The 19,802-nt window shown below is 39.6% G+C and overlaps 2 protein-coding genes across 2 annotated transcripts in view; both read right to left on the reverse strand.

The window, feature by feature from the left end:
• The window catches only part of LOC134533632 (large ribosomal subunit protein uL1m), a 206,308-nt gene that overhangs the window by 77,163 nt on the left and 109,343 nt on the right, over positions 1-19,802 (reverse strand). The window lies entirely within an intron of this gene.
• Positions 8,916-19,704, reverse strand: LOC134533630 (uncharacterized). Its single transcript, XM_063371125.1, has 3 exons — positions 17,788-19,704; positions 17,521-17,661; positions 8,916-14,930 (listed from the first exon to the last, which is right to left on the reverse strand). Exons 1-3 carry the CDS (start codon positions 18,027-18,029, stop codon positions 12,668-12,670), a joined length of 2,646 nt encoding a protein of 881 aa, XP_063227195.1. The 5' UTR covers positions 18,030-19,704; the 3' UTR covers positions 8,916-12,667.

Consider the following 19,802-nt stretch of genomic DNA (forward strand, 5'->3'; position numbering starts at 1 on the left):
AGGACCTCAGGGATGAGCTCATCCTAGGGTTACCCTGGCTAGTCCAGGAGGATGCTAACATAGAAGTCGGGGCAGGTAGGATGCATGTCGGGACCCAGAGGCGCTGGACCGTGAATGGGTTGTCACATCACCGCCCACCTACCTGGACGGACCCTACCCAGCTGATAGACCTACACCACGGCGTACCACCAGACTATTGTGCCCTTCTAGACAGAGCCCTCAGGCAGCAACCGCAGGTGTTCACGTCAGCTGATCGGCTGCGCCGCACGAATATTACAGAACATTGTATACCCATGGTACCCCATGTTCCTCCATTCGCCAAGCCAGGGGGTTTCGGTCCCCGCGAGCTCACTGCTATCCAGGAACAAATCACAGAAATGCTGGGGGATGGGGTAATAGAGCCCAGCACATCACCATACAACTGTCGCATAGTCATGGCCAGTAAGAAAGACGGCTCGCTGTGTTTCTGCATCAATTTTAAGCCAATTAATGACCTAACCATCCCGGCATCACCCCCACTCATAAATCTTACAGAAGCACTCACCAGCATGGGCGATGCCCAGGTGTTTACGTCACTAGACCTGAAGTTCGGCTACTGGCAGGTGCCAGTTTGGCCTGAGGACCGCCCCAAGACTGCCTTCACTGCACCCGATGGGCGCAGGTTTCAGTTTTGTGCCATGCCGTTCGGGCTGATGGATGCCCCTGCGACCTTCCAGACCATGATGGTCCGCGTCTTGGACGGCTACATTGGCAAGTTTGCCGCGGCCTACCTCGACGACGTGATCATATGGTCACGATCGTGGGAGGATCATGCACGTCACCTCGCATTGGTCCTTGAAAGGCTAGCCACGCACGGACTGACGTGTGCGCCGCGCAAGTGCCATGTCGGCGCGAAGGAACTGGAGTTCTTGGGGCACCTCGTGAGCGCGGACGGGTGTCGACCCCTGCCAGATCAGCTGGCCCTGATAGAGGGGAAAGAGCCTCCCCGTACCAGAAAACAATTGCAGAAGCTAATGGGACTTTTAAACTGGCTCAGGTCATTCATCCCGAACTTCGCCACCATCACCGCACCAATGACGGACCTCCTGTCACCCAAGAGCAGGTTTAGATGGACGGACGCGACAGAGCAGGCCCTCGCCTGTGTCAAGCAGCAGTTCAGGGATTGTCACACCCTGTCACGGCTAGTGCTCGATATTCCCCTATTCGTCCAGACAGACGCGAGCCAGGAAGGTATGGGGGCAGTAATCTACCAACAAGAAGCTGGAGAAGAGGCGGGTGATCGAGTACGCCAGTGCCAAATTTGGACCTGCAGAGCGGCGGTACCACGTCAACGAGCAGAAGTGTCGCGCGGTGGTGTGGGCACTCAGGCGATACCGACACCACCTCGAGGGGAGATGCTTCACGCTCCGCACTGCCCAGGGAGGCAAATCCAAGTTCACGCGGATGGCACTGATGCTTCAGAACTTCGCTTTTCGCTTGGAGCATGTCCCTGGGCGGGAGAACCAGCTGGCGGAAGAGCTTTCCCGTCACCCGGATGCTAACACTGTGTTCAAGGACGATCAGGGATGGGACGACTTACTTCCCCCCTGCAACCCCCAGACGGGGTCTACAAGTGAGCCCCCGCCAGCAGCGCTATACGCCACTACAACCGAGAGGCGCCGCGACCCTGCGCCAGCTACCCTAGCCAACCTCATGAAGATCGTCTGTCTCGCACAGAGCGAGGACTTGGTCAGTCAAGCAGACCTCGCTAAATGCAGAGAACAGGAGCTTCCCCACCTAGGTAGTCTTGACAGGGTACTCCAGAGCCGTGTGCCTGGAGACATGAGCTCGTGGCGCACGCACGTGCCGCCGGCCGGACGGAAGGCTGCCTTGCATTTTTATCATGATCACGACCTAGCGGGACACCCGGGGGCCGACCAGACCCAGCGGGCACTGCGGCAGTGGTTCCACTGGCCGGGCGTTGCAGGTGACATCCGCGATCATGTGCGAGTCTGCCAACCATGCCAACAGCGCAAGGCCCGTCGGCCTGACAGGGTAGAGCAACAGTGCCCCAGAAGGCCCCATGACCCATTTCACACAGTGGCTCTCGACGTCATGGGCCCATACCCCCGCACATCCCGTGGGAAGCGATTCTTGGTTGTAATCATGGATACTTTCACACGCTGGGCAGAAGCGTTCGCCGTCACCAATGTACGACCTGAGACCATCGCCACTCTCCTCGATGCCGAAGTATTCCCACGATATGGGTTTCCCCGAGTGCTACTCACAGATAATGGCACACAATTCAAAGGCCGGCGCTGGAAAGCCGATTGTAAGCGCTGGGAGGTGGAGCACCACACGACACCCACGTACCACCCAAGAGCAAACCCGACAGAACGACGCAACCAGGACATCAAAGTCCAGTTGCGGCTATGTCTGGAGGACGACCACAGTGGGGTGTGCTCCTCCCCAAGATATTGTACTGCCTCCATCGCCGCCGAAACGTGGTAACCAGCTACTCCCCTGTGGAGTTGCTTCAGGGACGGGATCTCGCCCTCCCAGGGGAACTCCAGGTAGCGGGCGCTGCTGAACGAGTGCTTCAAATGCCTGTCGCCGAAAGACGGGAGGATGCACACCGGAATCAGGCACAGTTTGGAGCCACTCATACCCCTCAGACCACTCACCCACCCCTGCCATTGGAGCCGGGGCAACAGGTGTACGTCCGATGTCACCACCTTTCCTCCCGAGGCAAGAAGTTTTGCGCAAGCCTGGCCCCTAAATGGTCCGAACCCTGTTGGGTAGTGAAGCGACTCGGGCCTACCACCTACGCGGTCACAACACGGAGTGGAAGAGCCGCCAAGGTTCACCGAGATGATCTCCGGTTAGTCCACCCTAAGGTTGGTCCGGGACACCTGCACAAAGGTCCACAGAGGACAAGAAGGACATCAGACAAACATCAATTCCCCCCATCACCTCCCGCGGCGACATCGGACACAGATCATGCAACCATAGTATCACCAAGCCCATTGACACCAGCCACAGGTCAACCCCTCCTGTCACAGGCCATGCAGACGGCGAATGCGCACCATACTTGCTCGTCGCCCGAGCCCCAGGCAAGCAAGGCCACGATGCCCGAGCTGGAGCACATGATGAGGCGCTTGGGTTACTGAGACTATCTGGGGTTAACGGCATCTGCCGTTAGCCAGGGCATGTCCCCCCCTAAATGGCCAGCGGATGCGAGTCTGGAGAGATCGACATTTTCGGTGCGGGTTGACGAGCCTGAGTCCACAGGGGCAGACCAGCGAGGCGACGGGCAACCCAGCCAGGAGGACGGAGGAGTGACCATCGTCCCTCTTGATGAGGCAGACGACACAGGGAAAGCACCGCCTGTACCCAACCGAGCTGAGCCAGACGCCACGTCACAAACTCAGGTGGTGCGGCGATCGACCCGGCCTCATGTCCCCTGTCCCCCCTGTCAGGTTTGGGGTAAATGAGGGGTACCAACCACCACTAGGGGTCCATGCTGGGGGCCGCACCAACCCTAGACAGGACCTTTTCCCGGATGCACACCACTGCTCAGTGATGAGGCTACTACCCCATATCGCCCAGCCCAACTCCACTACATCTACCAACACCTCTCAGACTCAGTGCACTCCAGAGAACTTACAGTGTACCTACGGAGGAAATGCCCCGAGGCAATGCGTGTGATGGGGGCATCGAGGGGCATAACGGCCTCGGTGAGGGGGGGGGGGGCATTTGACGTCGTCCCAGGTGCTCCCATGGCTCGCACAGGTCGTTATGCCACCTCGGTGCCTCACCGGTCGGCGTGTGTGGTCGGTGGTAGTGTCTGGAACGGGTGTAGGTCGATTGTCATGGAGAGCGGAGATCGACTCGAGCTCTAACGGGACCTGCCAGGACGCGCCAGTTGGCCTTCACCCCTCGGCGTAAGCAGTCATGTGCGACTCGCGGGTCACTCGGCCATCGGCGTTCGTGTGCGGACCGGACAGTCGTGTGTGTACCGAGAACGTTACAAGTTAGTCGTGTGTGTGGTCCAACCACTCCTGCCTGCCACGTGGCGAAGTCACGACCACCGAGAGAAGGAGTCTCGTGCTGTAAACTAGCCCACAGCAACCACCCCTGTTAAAGGTTAGTTGGCGCCCTAAGACACCACCCAACCACGCATCAACATCGGCAGGACGACAACACTTAAGTTACTTGCAAAACACTCTTCTTGACTGATTTCTCTGTATTCCGTGAAGAACAAGTATTTACTCTGAAAAATTCTGAGAGTATTTACACTAACAAACTGTAAAGTATGAAACTAAATTTCTAATTAGTTGACATGTTTTTCAGCTTCTTCTTCTTCTCAATGTCAATTTCCTTCTGGAGTGCAGAAGCTTCTTCCTCAGCCTCCAAGAGAAGTTTTCTCTACCGGACTGCTAATTTCGCAAGCTTTTACATGGCAGTTTTTATCTTGTTAGCCTCTTGGTTTCCTTTTGAATTCTTTTTTTCAAGGGCTTCCTTCCTCTTGAAGCTTGCACGCCTAGCTGCTTGGATCAATCCATTGCATATTTCAATATTATTTATTCCACCCACTGCCTGCACAGCAGAATTAATGCTACGTTGAGAAATAAGAGAGAGTTCATTCATATTCTCAACCAAACACTCTTTATTGATCGAAAATCCCCTCTCAACTTCACTGTTGCCATGAAATAATGTAAATATAATTGTGCAAAATGACAACAATGCCTGGTTAGCTTTAGCATCTGTGAGGATGTCAAAGAGGAAAGAATCCAACCTGTGTGAACTTATGTCAAAAGTCTTCAACTTTTCTTTAGCAGCAGATTGCTCACAGATGCCAAGATAATTTATTTTAACCAGGTCTGCCTCAATGTTGGAGACATGATTTTTTGAAGTTAGTTCATCAAGAACAATTATGACATATGTCATTCAACAATACTGTTGGTGAAAGGCAAGCAGCTCCTTTTACCATACTCTTACGTAATGGAGACTTTGGTCCAGTCAATTTCATGTACATTTCAAGTAAAAAGCTTATACAGTCTCTTCTAAATAGTTGCACATCGAATTCTTTTACATTCTTACAACTGCTTTTCGCACCGAATCCTATGTCCACATTTTGTGTGGATAACAAGTTATTTTTCACATCAATTGCAAGAAGCTGTTTTGTGTTCTTCACAGAACTCATTACATCCCTTTTCACAAACCGGCTTGCAATGCTGCGTGCCACTGAATACAGTTATACATACAGAAATGGCAACATTGGGTTGTCACTCTGGAAGCTTATCAAGTATGGCTCAACTTCTTTTACCACTGTTTGCAAGAAAAAAAGTTTCACTTCAAGAAAACTGTCTTCAAGAAAATCTTCAACAACACTGAAATTCTTTGTTTCTGGTCGTTTGGGCTGAACAAAAGCTACATATTTTTTCAAATGTGGGATCATCTTTAAAGCCCGTTCAATGAATTTCGAGTTTTCCACCCATCTGTTGGAACACATTTTCAGAGGGAACTCGGTGGACCCACTTGACTTAAGAGTAGTCTGCTCTTCTGGATGGAAAATCTTTAAAAAGGTAGTATAGTGCACGTTGTTATTATTTATTTGCCACTCACATTTATTGTGGCCTGTCTTGTAAGGCCCATGAACTGTGTGAAGAGAGCAAGTTCCAACATCAATCAGTTTCTTATCTTCTTCGTTGTCTGCAGATTTTTCCATCATGTAGTTGAAGTACTTCAGAAACTTAAGGTTCACATTTAGCCCATCTAGGGCTATCTGCAAAACATTTTTCAGAGGCAATCCCAAATCATGCATTCCTGAAGTGAAAGACTCAAGAAGATCAGCTGCAGTGGCATGCCCTAGAAACACGGAGTTTAGGTAGCGAGTTGAAACCATGTTTAAACTAGGGTCCCAGTAACGAACAATTATATCCATCTGCCCTTTTTGCGCAATACGATTCAGACTCTCGTCCAGCGAAACTGCAAAAAATGTATGCTTCTGTATTGGCAAGTTTTCCTTTAAAAAAAGGGCCAAGGCCAAAGGTTGTCACATAACAAATTTTATCCTTCTGCATTTTGAATTTTTGTGCTATAACACTGTCTGGGAACATTATGGGGAACAAATCACTGGTAGCGCATGAACCTCTGTCAGATGTGTGTGTCATTACCTTATTAAGTGACCACAATATTTCTGCTTTCCACACATTCTCATCAATACAATATTTATTTAAAGAACCTGGGAAATGTTGTGACTTTGAATTTGAAAGAGTTGTAAATGATTTATCAATAGAAGTCACGGTTCCTGAACTACTTGAAGTGGAAGGTGTAGTATCTTTTTCCTGACCCAAATGTGAGAGATTGTCAACCTTCAAAAAACTTAGTGTTGATTGTTTGCTTTGTAGTATGGCAGAAGACAGCTCCAGATGTTTTTTTCCTGCTTCATGAACCTTCACAGATGACCAACCACTGTGACTTACATCAAACTTTGATTTACAGAGTGTGCAAAATGCCTTGGACTTGTCATCTTTAACAGGATGCAACCACTTTGAAAACCTATCATTTTCATCTGAGAGCCAATATTCTTTAAAAGAACATTTGCCAGGCATTTTCGTTTTCTTAGTTACTTATCATTCAATTAACATTGAAAATAAAATTATTAGCATGTAGTTGCAGTAAAAGCATGCAAAAATATACAAAGTTAACAAAAGGTTAGTTTGAAACTTAATTGAATAAAATTAATTAGATATGCTTTCCCGCATGCCAATTTTTCGTCGCACTTTAAGAGCTAAAACAAGTTAACATTTGTTGGCAAACATTTTTAGCACATCATATCATAGAAAATATTACAATCCCATTCCGTAGCACGTTAACCTCTTCAACAATGATTTCAGATGGAAAATAAAATGTGGCTGCAATTTAGTAATTTAGTGTTTTGTAATTTGTAAACATAGTCCTTAACAAAACCAAAACATGAAAATACATCACACATTTTGTGCACAAATTTTTGGCTTTCTTTTATCCTAGCCAAACATAAATTTACGTTTCGTACACACAAGCAAGCAGTAAACAAACAAACTCAAAGCTATAAGTTCGATTATGAACGCTCGCCATTTGGCTAACAATTTATCGATATGGACGCGGGTCGCGCGCATTGACGCCTTGACAGCTACAATCAATTATGTGCGATCGTTGTGCGCTCTGTAGAGTAAGAATGAAACTGACTATGCCGTGGCCGCCACGGAACGAATACCACCCTTTTTTTAAGGCTAAGATCCTGAGTTTCTCGCGAGCTGGCAAAGACACGCGTAGTTATCTTTGTCCTCAACAGAGCGCACTAGTAGTACGGCTGAACGATGTAGCGACGCGCTGAAAAAGGATTGGGGGGGGGGGGAAAGAGGACGCTGTTCTCAGAATTCTTATCTCCCAGCGGGGTGTCATGTTTACGACAGGTCTGGAAGAGGGGGGTGGGGGAAGAGTGTACTCTGCCTCGGCGAGCATTTAGATTTCCAATCCCTTTGCCATTCTGTCCCTTTCCACCACACCCACTCAAGACTACTCGATCCTCAACAAAGCGCAAGGGAATAAATATTACTATTTTTGGTACATTTCAGTTAGAAACCTGTACGTAACCGAGTGCAACCCAAGGTAATTATAATAAATATTAATTTGGTGCACTACACATATACGATATACAAATTGTATGTTTTACTGCGGTGATTATGTGGCCAAAACTGTCAGATTTGGTCTCTTTTGCAAGAACGCTCGTTCACAGCTAACCACTACATTCAAATAAACTGGCCAGTAATGTAGTTTTCCTGCCCCTGTAAAAAAAAATAATAATTTTTAACTGAGTACTACAAAGGTTTTGCGCTTCTACAAAATTTTTTTTTTTTTCCACATTTTGTCACAGGTGTGTGCGTATGTGTATTATACAAACAGTTGAACGTTGACCATCTAATAGCATGACTTTATGTTGCAAAACGGTATTATTTGCTATATTGATATCTGATTAGAACTGTATTTTTCTGTGCAACTATATATATATATATATATATATATATACAGGCGAACTTTTTATACTATCGGATAATTTTTTGTAGCTGAATATCTGTCTTCAAAATATTGCAGGTTATTGCATTAATTTTAGTGTTTTAAATGTATTATGTTTTTATGTATGTATACATGAGGCTAGAGCTAGAAAAACGTTTTTGTTTGCTTTTTTAGCTGACCTGTGGCTTTTGATTACACTTTTTTTTTATATGTGATGTTTAAAAACGTTATTAGTAAATGTCCTGGCATTCGTACTTCTTGTAAAAAATATAATCATATTTTCGAAAATTAAACTATCATTTAGTAATTTATTATTGCAATATAAATACTTGTGTATGCCAGTCGCGTCTGGCGAAATGAGGAGCTCCTTCACGCTATCCCTACTGGTGACGTCAAGCATCACTGGTAGTTCGTTTTTTATGTATGAACTGGATGTCAAAGAGGCTCGAAATAAACATCAGTTGTAACTAATAATAATAATAATAATTTAATTCTGAAAGGGCCACATACTCGAAGAATCGCCTTCTCTACGCAATCAAACGTGTTTTAAAATATCTAAGGAGTAGGCTACACGTCATAGGTTGTATAAGAATATTTCGGAGGGAGCTAACCAAGGATATTTTATCGTGCATACAGATAAAGTGATATTTTAAGAGTAGTATTATCCCCCCCCCCCAACACCACCACCAAACTGATGGATTTATTGGCACATCCGTACATAAAAAAAAAAACACTGCTCCAGAATCTGCACCTGAATCGTCTTAGTGGGAAAAAGGTGTACATAAATTACGAGATCACTGAGGTTATAAGGAAGGTAATCAACCAGAGTAAGTGATTAGGAGCAAGGAATACTAATGCAATAAATATTCCATTGATATAATTTAATGATAATTTTTACTCACGTTTTAGAAGTTGATATTGCTGAATAGCAAATTTTTCATTTTAAAATATTGTAACAATGAAAAATTGCGAACCAATAAACATTTTTTGCTTAGTATATCATTTTATTATGTCTTAAGACAAATGGAAACTAGATATTATGAGTACGAAATATTTGTAAGTAATAAAAATTTACATAATAAAATACTTACATTCATACAAAATACAAATATTTTTCTTAGATATACAAGTATAACTACATTTCATTTTCGGCCAACGAACAAATAGTTTTGCTTTGGGCCCTGATAATAATACATAATTACATTTTCATTTTTCACCAAAAGTACATGAGGCACAAAAGTCAATAAATCTTAAACACACAATAAAAATATACCCAGATACAAACACCAATACAATAAAATAAAATACAATACAATACAATACTAATTTTAACTGAACATTTTTTGGATATATGCATAATTTTATTAAAATTAATCAGAAAGTAATGCAGTTACATGTTTGCAACCTTACGTACTTCACTTGCCTTTAACGAATCCGGATAAGTTCAATGTTTAGCCAGCCGAAAAGGATGTTTAGATTTTATTTTTAAACGCATGTGAAATTAGTCCTTTTTTTTTTAACACTTCATCGCTGTCACGTGAATTTACGGCAACATACATTATTATTGTACTTTTGTTTTGTAGTAACGATCTGTAGGCTAAATATGTACATGTGTTTGTTGAAACTTCGTTTTAAACATCCATATACATAAATTAATTTTGTCAATTTATTTATAGATACCAGTAAAATACAAAATAAATTATATTTATTTTACGTCCTCTTAAATTATTTAAATGATATATAAAATATGACCAAAAATATTTCAAATGAAGAAGTATTTTCAACTTCAAGTACGCGAGAATTACACAGACTCATTTACTTGCGTATTGCATAGCATACATACTTCACGTCCATTTCTGACAGTCTTGCAAAGTCACTTCCAAAGTATCTACAAGTATATTCTTCAGGCGAATTCGGACACGGCATTATAATCTTACATTATATCTAGAAGACGTGTTCTTACATTTGCTTGGAGTTTTAAATTATTTTTTTGAAATAATAAAGTCAATTTTAAAGTTTAACTCATTGCAGAAACACTTACGCAATATATTTGGTGGTTCTCTGCAAGTGTATTTTGTGTTTTATTATAGTTTGATAATGAAGTTAATATGAATTTATTGCCTTTTTTCTGATATGTGTATACATTAGATGTATATGAATATAAAAATTTATGTAACAGGATGAATCTTAAATGGTTTGAACAGTTATCTATAATGACTGAGTAGGTTTTTTCATTAAAAGCCTTTCTTTTTTACTGTTTAAGTTGGATTTCTTTATAACTCAAAAAAATTATCACGTAACTAAAAAAATGAATAAAAGAGCAAACTTCTGTTCGTATGTAGGTGTTAATTTTGCTACCGTTTAAATCATGAAAATAATGTAATACAATTTGTTCTCTAGATAATTAGATTTAGAAGTAAGGCTACATATTTTAGTCATTACCATGGTACGACTTCCGGAAAAGTTTTACATTTATATATTTTTTTTACAGAAGGTACCGGAGCTTGCAGGTTGCGCAGAAAGGAATTGTATTGTTTGTGAGAGTTCTCTGTTCGCAGTAACACCTATGATATATGTTTGATGTTCTGTTTACAACTCATCGTTAAAACTAAATTTTACAGACTGATTATTATCCTTTTATTTAAAATCTAAGTTATTTACAGTGTTTAAAATATGCTTTCTTGCGTTTCGTTTTGTTTGTATGATATTTGAGTCACCCGCAAAGATAATGAGATAGATATTTTATACTGCTTCTTTCGCAGTTTTTTTAAGTTTAGTCTTGACAATGGGGAAGCAATTATACAGGCTGTGCTAAATAGATAAATTATGCTTTATGTCATTGAGATCAAACTCTTCTATTTTTGTGCATTTTATAGTATTCCTAGTTTAGTTAATTTATCCAACAATATATTTATACAATCAAGGCCTTAGATGCTTTATAAAAAAAACTCAACTGATTCATAATCAGTTGCCGTGTATAGATTTATTTTGTAGATAATAAGCAGTATGGGTTTTAGTGCTTAGAGTTGATGTAAAACCATGTATTAAATTTGAAAGTATTTTGTACTTTTCATACTTAAAATTATCATACAATGTTCAAATATTTTTCGATATAATTAAGGACACCTGTATTTCGTGAATACATCTCGTGTCAGGCTATTTCACACATAACTGTAGCTTTTTTTTCTTAGAGGTTTGGCGAATTGCGGGCGTGCAGCAGTACGGTAACTACGTCCTCATTGGCCCCGTCAAGTGCGGGAAAACAGCCTTCACCGACCACAGCCAATAATTACAAGAAAAATCTACAGTGTTTTGTTAAATACCTTGACACGAAATGTATTAGCGAAATACAGGTGTCCCTAAATATAAGACGTAATTGCTCTCGGACGATAATTTTCTTTACTGGTATTATCACCTTTCTTATGCAGGAGAATAGTTTTTGTAGTCTTGTGATTCCCATTCTGAAATAATTCCAATAATGGAATATGTGTTTATTATAATAAATGGAGAAGTGTATATAATATTAGCAAATGGCTCATTAAAAATATGAAAAGAAATAATCATAAATTACAAATCATTCTACTGCACATAAATCACAGATTTTAAAAAGCAAAAATTACTATAACATTCAAAATATTACAGAGCGTGCAATGTAGAAAACACGGACGCATGTTGTTGTCTAAATGCAATAAATAAAATACAAGTCTGCGGCTTTAAAAACAAAAGAAATAAAATGTTTCATAAATATTCAACGCTTGTAAGGGTACAACTATTACACTGATATGACATAGTTTTTCTAGTAAGTACATCATACAAATTCCTAACCAGGCACACACAAATATATAATTTGTGTTACACTTCAATAAATTTGGCCATGATTTAAACCTAATAAATAAAGAATGCAAACAAGCTAAACTCTACAGAGTATCGTCGAATAAAATCTGGGCCAAAAGTAAATCAATATTTTAGTGCTCAATACAATTCGAAGGAAATGGAAGATATTTTGTAGTATTATAAATGATAATACAAGGATTGCTGATTTGGTTTTGTATTAATTTTGAGCGTAAAACCACCCCGAAAATATTGAATAAATTTTTCAGTTAAGCTGCATATAAACTGAACTGGTTTGCTAGCTGTCTTGCTATCGTAAACATGACTGTGAGTCTGATTGGCCATGTTGGTGATATGCACGATTTTCAAGGCTGTCTCCCGATATTATATATGTGTTTTATTTTTATACAAAATGAAGCACGAATATGTTATATATTTCTTGTATGAGATACTAGTTGCAAAGACGTTACAGTTTGATTTTATGGGTAGTGAATCAGTGGTATAAAATAACTTCATTTATTTTTTACCGATAACATCTTTTTGACATTAGTATAATATAATCACTCGCCAACCAGAGAACCTTATTTTTTGTAGTCATGAAAAAAAATGTTTGTATTCAATATCAGCTAATAACTTACTATTGCTTATGTCATCAAATACATTTACAGTACTGTTCAATTTGTACAAGCATGAGAAGTAAACAATAATTAGAATTTTTTTATCAGATATAAAGCATCACTGTATCAAATTAAAAAAAAGAGTTCTCGTCAGCCACACAATTTCTGTCTCTCAAAATTCACACATCTGAAATTTTGCGTTTCTTTGAACGACTTTCTTGTGCCTGTATAATATATTCTGGCTCACGAATCGGTTGTCCCCTGGGACGACATGGATCAGCAAGCTCTGGCAACAAGCAGTTGTTAAAAAATCGCAACAATTTTGACTCCATTTTCTCAAGCCAGAAACAATCATCTCTCACAATTCTTTCTATTGAAATGCCTTTCGTTGTCCAAACGACAAAATCACACCACTTTCTTCGTGTGATGTGTAATTGCCCTTGCACTTGATAGTAGTAATTGTGAGAGCGATTCAAGCAAAGCTCGCCGTCGACAACTCTGCAAAAGAACGTTTTCAGCTGCATTGCTGCATCTAAAGGGTTAAGTTCCCTTGCAGAGTATGGACATTTCACCTCCACCAAACCATCTTCATCAACTAAACCATCAGGAGAAGCTGCAAGAAAGCAATGCTGAAGGTCAACGAAGAGACCACATTGTTTAACAGTATGGCCTGTTTGTTCTTCGTATAAAGCGACAGCTATGCGCTCGTTTGCTAGACCATGTATTGTGGCAGCATTCTCCAATACACGACTGTACACAATCGCTTCCACTGTCACTTTACACGAAGTATTTTCCCTCATTTTACAGACACGTCCGAAAAAGGAAGCAGTGACTCGTTTTCTCCGCTCCTTCATCCACAACTGACTGCTTCCTTGATCTCGTGTCTGCACCTCCAGATCATTCCTTTCTTGCACTGTAAGCTCTATGCTTCTCATCACAGACTCAGTCAGAATTTCTAGTTCAAGACCAGAAGCTGGAGGCTGAGTTGCATGAGGACCATAGCTCTTATCACCCTGTGGTTTAAATGATTCCGATTTCCGTGGTACATGCGGATTCATATCCAACCTTCGCCTACAGTTCGCCTGCTGTTTCTGTCTTTTTGCCATTAATCGCTTCACAGTCACTCCAGGGCTGTGACCTGTGATCGCCTTCATAGTTTGTCCATGCCATTTGTAGCGAAGTTGGAAAGACAAACCAGCAGCAGTAGCCCTACGGCTGTAAGACCCCTGCTGTGAACGGTTTATCTGCTTACCGCCAGCCATCCTTGCAACTAATGACATGTACATTTCTGCTTGGTTGGTTGTGAGATCCATTACAAGTGCTTGTGACTTTGCTCTCACTCGGTCAAAAGCTTGTTTGATTCCCACAATCAATTCACGAGGCAATGCGTCATAACTGCAGGGATTTGCTGTTTTACCAGCTCTCTCACACACATCTAAATTGCATAACTTATGGTCTCCAAACACATGGTTGGGCACATTTAGAAGTGTTGATTGAAGTAGCATAGCATCACCCCCACAGTTGCTGATACAACCTCTTGCACAGCGACAGAGGGCTTTGATTTTCGACTGGCTGAGATGCCGCATATGGATGCCCTTGGCTATGGCATAAAGATTCTTTTTGAGATTCTTCACGACATGGTTAGCACATTCAATCTTTTCAACATCTCTTCCGTACGAAACATTTGCAACTATGGCTGCATGCACACTTGAATCCCCATCACCAACAAACTTCTTAAATTGAAGTTTGTACTTGGCTTCACAGAACCGGAAACCTTCCACTATAATGTCTGCCTCCATTGCAGTGGAAGAATCAGTCCAGTTCCGGAAACACAGGTGAGGCGTAGGTTCCTTTTCCATCCGTTCGCTCCGAATGCATGCGGTACAATATTTGTTTCTCACACCAAGGAATAACAATTTCTTAGTGTAGAAGCCAATTATTATAGCACATCCAGACTTAGCAGAATACCTATGACCATAGGATCTTTGGCTCCAACCTCCATCCAAAATTCCTATGGTCCAAGCATATTCCTCATTTCCAACCATACAGATGCGTCCATCATCTTTCGCCATAGAGAACTCTTCCAGTGCAGCATCTTCCATTTCCTTCTGCAACATTGCCTTCCAGTGCTCTCCGATTCTGTTCTCGTGATAAGAAAAGCAACCCGGGCTCATAGGATGCATATCAATTAGTGACAATAGTTCATACAATGGTCCGTAGCCTAGACCAACCGAAATTGCGCCCCAAACAATCTTATCATTGATATCTAAGTTGGTATCGATTTTGCATTTTCTTTTTCTTCCCACTGGAAGGCATTCCACAGGCTCAGATTTGAACTGCTGCTCTTGATTGCAGTGAGTGCACTTAAATTTAAAATTTGTCAGCAGACCGTACCTGTTGACACTTTCCAGAAAATATGTTCCTGAAGATGAAATGGGACACCTGTAAAACCAACATAATAATAATTTCTGGTAACATCTCCCAAAAACATTTGTTACCCGTTTGGCTTTCACACAATAAACAAGACAATTTTTTACTAGCATCGGCAATTTAGCTATAACTATTGCTATACATTGGTACTCAAGCTGTTAGGTTGTGATTTTATTAATTTCATACAACTGCTCTAACAGCATAATATTGCATACATCCAAACTACTGTCGTTAAAATCGAACATAAATAGCTTGCAGTGAATCCTGAAAGATCTGCCCGACTCTTTGTGATAAAAGATTATTCTATATATACGTAAATGTACGTTGAAGTGCACTGAGGTAAGGTGGTCAAGTTATCAGTACGGGTGTTACCTCGTTTCACCATACACAATAATCTTAGCAGCTCCTGAGCTCTGTCGAGTGACATGTGAACAGAATAAAATGAAAGAGATAAACTTACATGCCAGTAGGTTCGCTAATTTTTGAATATGAACAGAAGCTTCTTTATCTTTGTACTTATCAATATAATAACATGCACACCACTACAGTTTTCCCAAACTGTTGATGTGCATGTCACAATTAAATAAAAAAATAATTGTGACATGGCTCGAACAGATATACATTTTACATGCTTAAAAATTATGCTATTTTAATGTAAGTCTGAAATGTTGTTCAAGAAAAGGATACAATTTTCATTTGCATTTCACTGTGCTGCAAGAAGCCATATGGCCATGGCCACATTTATTCGCGCATTTGCCCTCTTACACATCATGGTATAGTAAAACACTATTTCGATCGTCATCGTCTTCACCTCCAAAAAATTAATAATAAAAAATTAATAAAAAATAAATTGGATATTTACGTTGAGGTATTAAAATGTTACTTACTCGTAGAACAGATAGGTACTATCGCCATATCGGCAGACACGTTGGCACGTCCAACTGTCGTAAGCCAAGCGTGCAAATGTTATGATGCTATCTTATTATAAGTAACAAGAATATGCACAATTAGAATATTACGTTTTTAAATTATTAAAAAATATATTTATCTTGTTCCTTTTACTATGTTTCTTAAAAAATTTCTGCAACAACGTTCTTCCGAAAGAAGGTATACACCGATTTTAAAGGTGCGTGCCTACTTTTTAATTTTATTTTTTCAGTAATTAGAAAATAAAAATTGGTACTTTTCCCACTTTCATCATTGAGGCTGCGACCCAAATTTAAAGTTTCCAGCCCTTTTGACAGTGGGTTGGAATTTGTATAGGCCATTGTGTGAGCGAGTGAATTACTTTTTGCATATTCGAGCAATTCTAAATTTAGGCCCTAAGTTTAATTATAACAATTTCACGTCAGCCAGAAAGCTCAAAGGCTGGTAAAACAATAGAATTTTATTTCATATAATTCTGTATCAATTTCATCTAAGTATTACACACCCATTTAAACACAATTTCTATACATAATAATTTTACTTCAGCAAGGTCTTCGGTTTCTTGTAACAAATAAAATTACCTAAAAAAATAACTGGACATACTTAAACAAAGTTTTTAAATTGTAACATTTGCCAAAGAATTTAAATAAATCTAACTGCAAATGTAAGAACACAGTATAAAGGTCTTTAAAATTGTATTTTGGAAAATTACCTCAATGTTTATTTGCTAAAACTCCTCATTTCACTTGTTGTGTGTGCGCGCACGTGGAACTTATGTTTCTATGATCATTTATAGTTGCAAATAATGTAGCGGAAGTTAAATTGAAAAATATATAATTCTTTCTGGCCAATATTTGTTTACAAACAAAATTTTACAGACCCCAAAAGCAAAAAAAAAAAAAAAAAAAAAAGAATCGCCACTGCCTTGTAATTGTGTTTCTAACGAACTTGTATAACTAACGAAAATGTGTAACTGCTAGGGGTTAGTGATACAATAAATGCTTGGGTAGTGAAAAATCCATTGTTGAACGACAGCATCGAGAGATTGGCCCTTATTTTTGTATCGTTATATACATAACTAAATAATTACGGGAGGAAGTGGCCGTAGGCGGCTGGTCCGCTCGGCGCGCAGGGGGGTTCCTTTGCGCGGCTGCCAAAAGTATGAAATTAAAAGAAAAACATAATATTGTTCGTACTGCAATTCAACTTTGCATTGATTAGTGTAAAACTATACGATAAAAATGGAACCCTGTAATTTTTTAGCATAGTAATTATTTTTTTTGTTTGTTGGGGCAAAAGTCCATCTTTCCCCGATGAAAATTTTATATGGTGTGCAATTTTTTTTCCACTATAGTGTTTAACCTCTTATCGAATAAAGGCTTACTACGTTAGTAAGTAGCTCCACCACAGTTCACTCGATATATGCGTTAGCTGTGATTACATTGGCTATTTATCTCTCCTCGTCAATATGGCTCAAATATATTTTCCTTTTATTTTCAACATTTATTAATTTAAATCGGTATTGTTACATATCTATCCTATTTACTTACTAACTAATGAAGTCAATAAGTTTGTAGAAGATTTTCAACCTTCCAGCCGGTTAAACGTTCAGAAGGCGGTAAACAGTAGTGGAAAAAAATCTAAATAACTCAATTTTACATAAAACAATTTTTACCTGTGTCTCTCCAGAAGACGGCATTGCACCATGAAGTGACGAACGTCAACCATCATTCGACCCTCTAACATACTGAGTCCCGGATCTGTCTGTGGCAATGGAGGCTCGTAAACCACTATCAGCGGAGGAAGGTCATCATTCCTAGAAGAGTTATTCCCTTTTAAGAAACATAGCCCATACAATAATTTTTATTCATATGAGTATTATCACATGAATTCTAAATTTACCTGTCATATCACAAACAAGATATGTAAGTGTAAAGCTTACCCTTGATAGTCATCGGACAGAGTATGTGTACTGTCATCAGTGTTGCGTGATGTACACGCCGCCACTGAAGACGCCATGGTGGTTACATCTGGCACTGTGGGGACCGAACTTTCACCGCCTGGGCTCTCTGGCAAGGTTGGTGTTGCAGGACCATCACCAGCAGGCAGAGGGTTCTGTGTCAACCCCAGCTTCTTCTTTTTTCTCGCTAATGTTGCAAGCCTAAGTGAAATAATATAATTCATTAGAGTAGTTAAAGAATTTTAATTTGCCTTTGCTTTAATATTCATTAAGTTTGCTAGTTTAAGATTTATTAAAAATTTATTTAAAGGAAACTATTTAATTAAAAATAGCCTGTCCCCCCCCCCTTCTTTTTTTTTGTGATTCATCTGCTGTTTGCCTAGATTTAGTCCATTAATCATTAATCTCTCTGTTGTCTATTTTCATCTGTAATATTTTTTAAAATATTTCTGAGTTAAGTGGTTTTTGTTTGTTGATTTTACTCTCGAATTGTTTAAGGTTTTTTCTGGGTGCACTTATAGCAATTTTTGCGGAAATTTTGATTTATTTACTACACATTATAGCATAAGTTTCGACCAATAGGTGGCACGGTAAAATGTCTAACATGTTTTTTATGTGATTAATTACGCATTTGTATTTAAAAATGCTTAAACTGTCTTTGGAATTTTGAATTCTATTCTGAACCACCTTTAGCATGTTACTGAATTTTACGTAACTATAAAAGATGTTGTCAATAACTTAATATGTTGCTCAGAATTCATATAGTATTACATTTGGCAAATTTTAAACCTGTAGATGCTCTTTAATAGTACTTAATTTTTTTTCATTATTTTTGCAAACAGTAGTTGTACCTTCGGAAATAAAAAGTAAATATTACAAAACTAAACTTGAAAAATATTTATCTACTGTATTAATCTTTATGCTACAAAACGAAATTTCGTTTGTGTGTGGGTACATTTTCACATTTGTAGTGTTACGTAACTGTTTACATACACGGATATCATCGTGATTATGGTTAAATATTTTTTTTATAAAATTAGTCAAGATTTAATTTAATAATGGGCCATTTCAGCGAAAAACTTGTAATGAAATGTTGGTATTCTGTAAGACAATGAGTTGAAGGATTGCTGGAATCAGAAGAAAAAAACAGTATGTGACGAAATTGTTTGTTTGTTTTTTTCGAAAGAGGAAGTATCTAAAATAAACTTAATCTCATAACGTGCCAGAGACGATTAAATGTTATGTTTTTGTGCACGTAAACTGTCAACAGAAAATAAAATTTTTCTAAATGGCCTGCTTGTTTTTAGTGCATTATATACTGTATTTTATATACGCATTTGTTATAGGAATATACTATAAACTTTGACTTAATGGAACGATGTACGACATGTAATATGATTTGTCTTGTCATTTAGGTTGTATTTCCCAGGTTAGAACGAACAGTTACAACTCAAATGGAATTTTTAAGTAAGTACTTAAGTTTAAAAATTCATAATATGTTTGTGCCGCGTAGAATGCATGAAAACCATCGATAACTATATAATAATTGCCGCGGACTAATACGTATGCACTCATTTATACAAATTTGATTTCCTAGTCTAAACTCCCCCGTATCAAATACAGTCCTGCTACGATATTTGTTTTGTTTGCATTCATTTTGTTTTAGCACACCAATGTTTTTTTATGGCATATAAAACGTGCATTTTGTATCTAATTCTTATTCCTTACATTACTTTCTTTAGAAAATTTCAAATACGTAAGGAAAAATCATTAAAAAAAATATAGAATTTTCAACGTACCAGCGGTGCGACTTCCTGAAAGATTTTATGTAGTTTTACGTTTCATAGTCCAAGAAACCCATAACCATCATCAGTTCTAAAGTTATATGTATATGTATGTATATATATATAATATATATATTATATATATATTATATATATATATTATATATATATATATCACAATTTTATGAACACGATAACTGCCGTAATTTTTCG

The sequence above is a fragment of the Bacillus rossius genome, chromosome 7 (genome assembly GCF_032445375.1).
Source record: "Bacillus rossius redtenbacheri isolate Brsri chromosome 7, Brsri_v3, whole genome shotgun sequence".
Taxonomy (NCBI): domain Eukaryota; kingdom Metazoa; phylum Arthropoda; class Insecta; order Phasmatodea; family Bacillidae; genus Bacillus; species Bacillus rossius.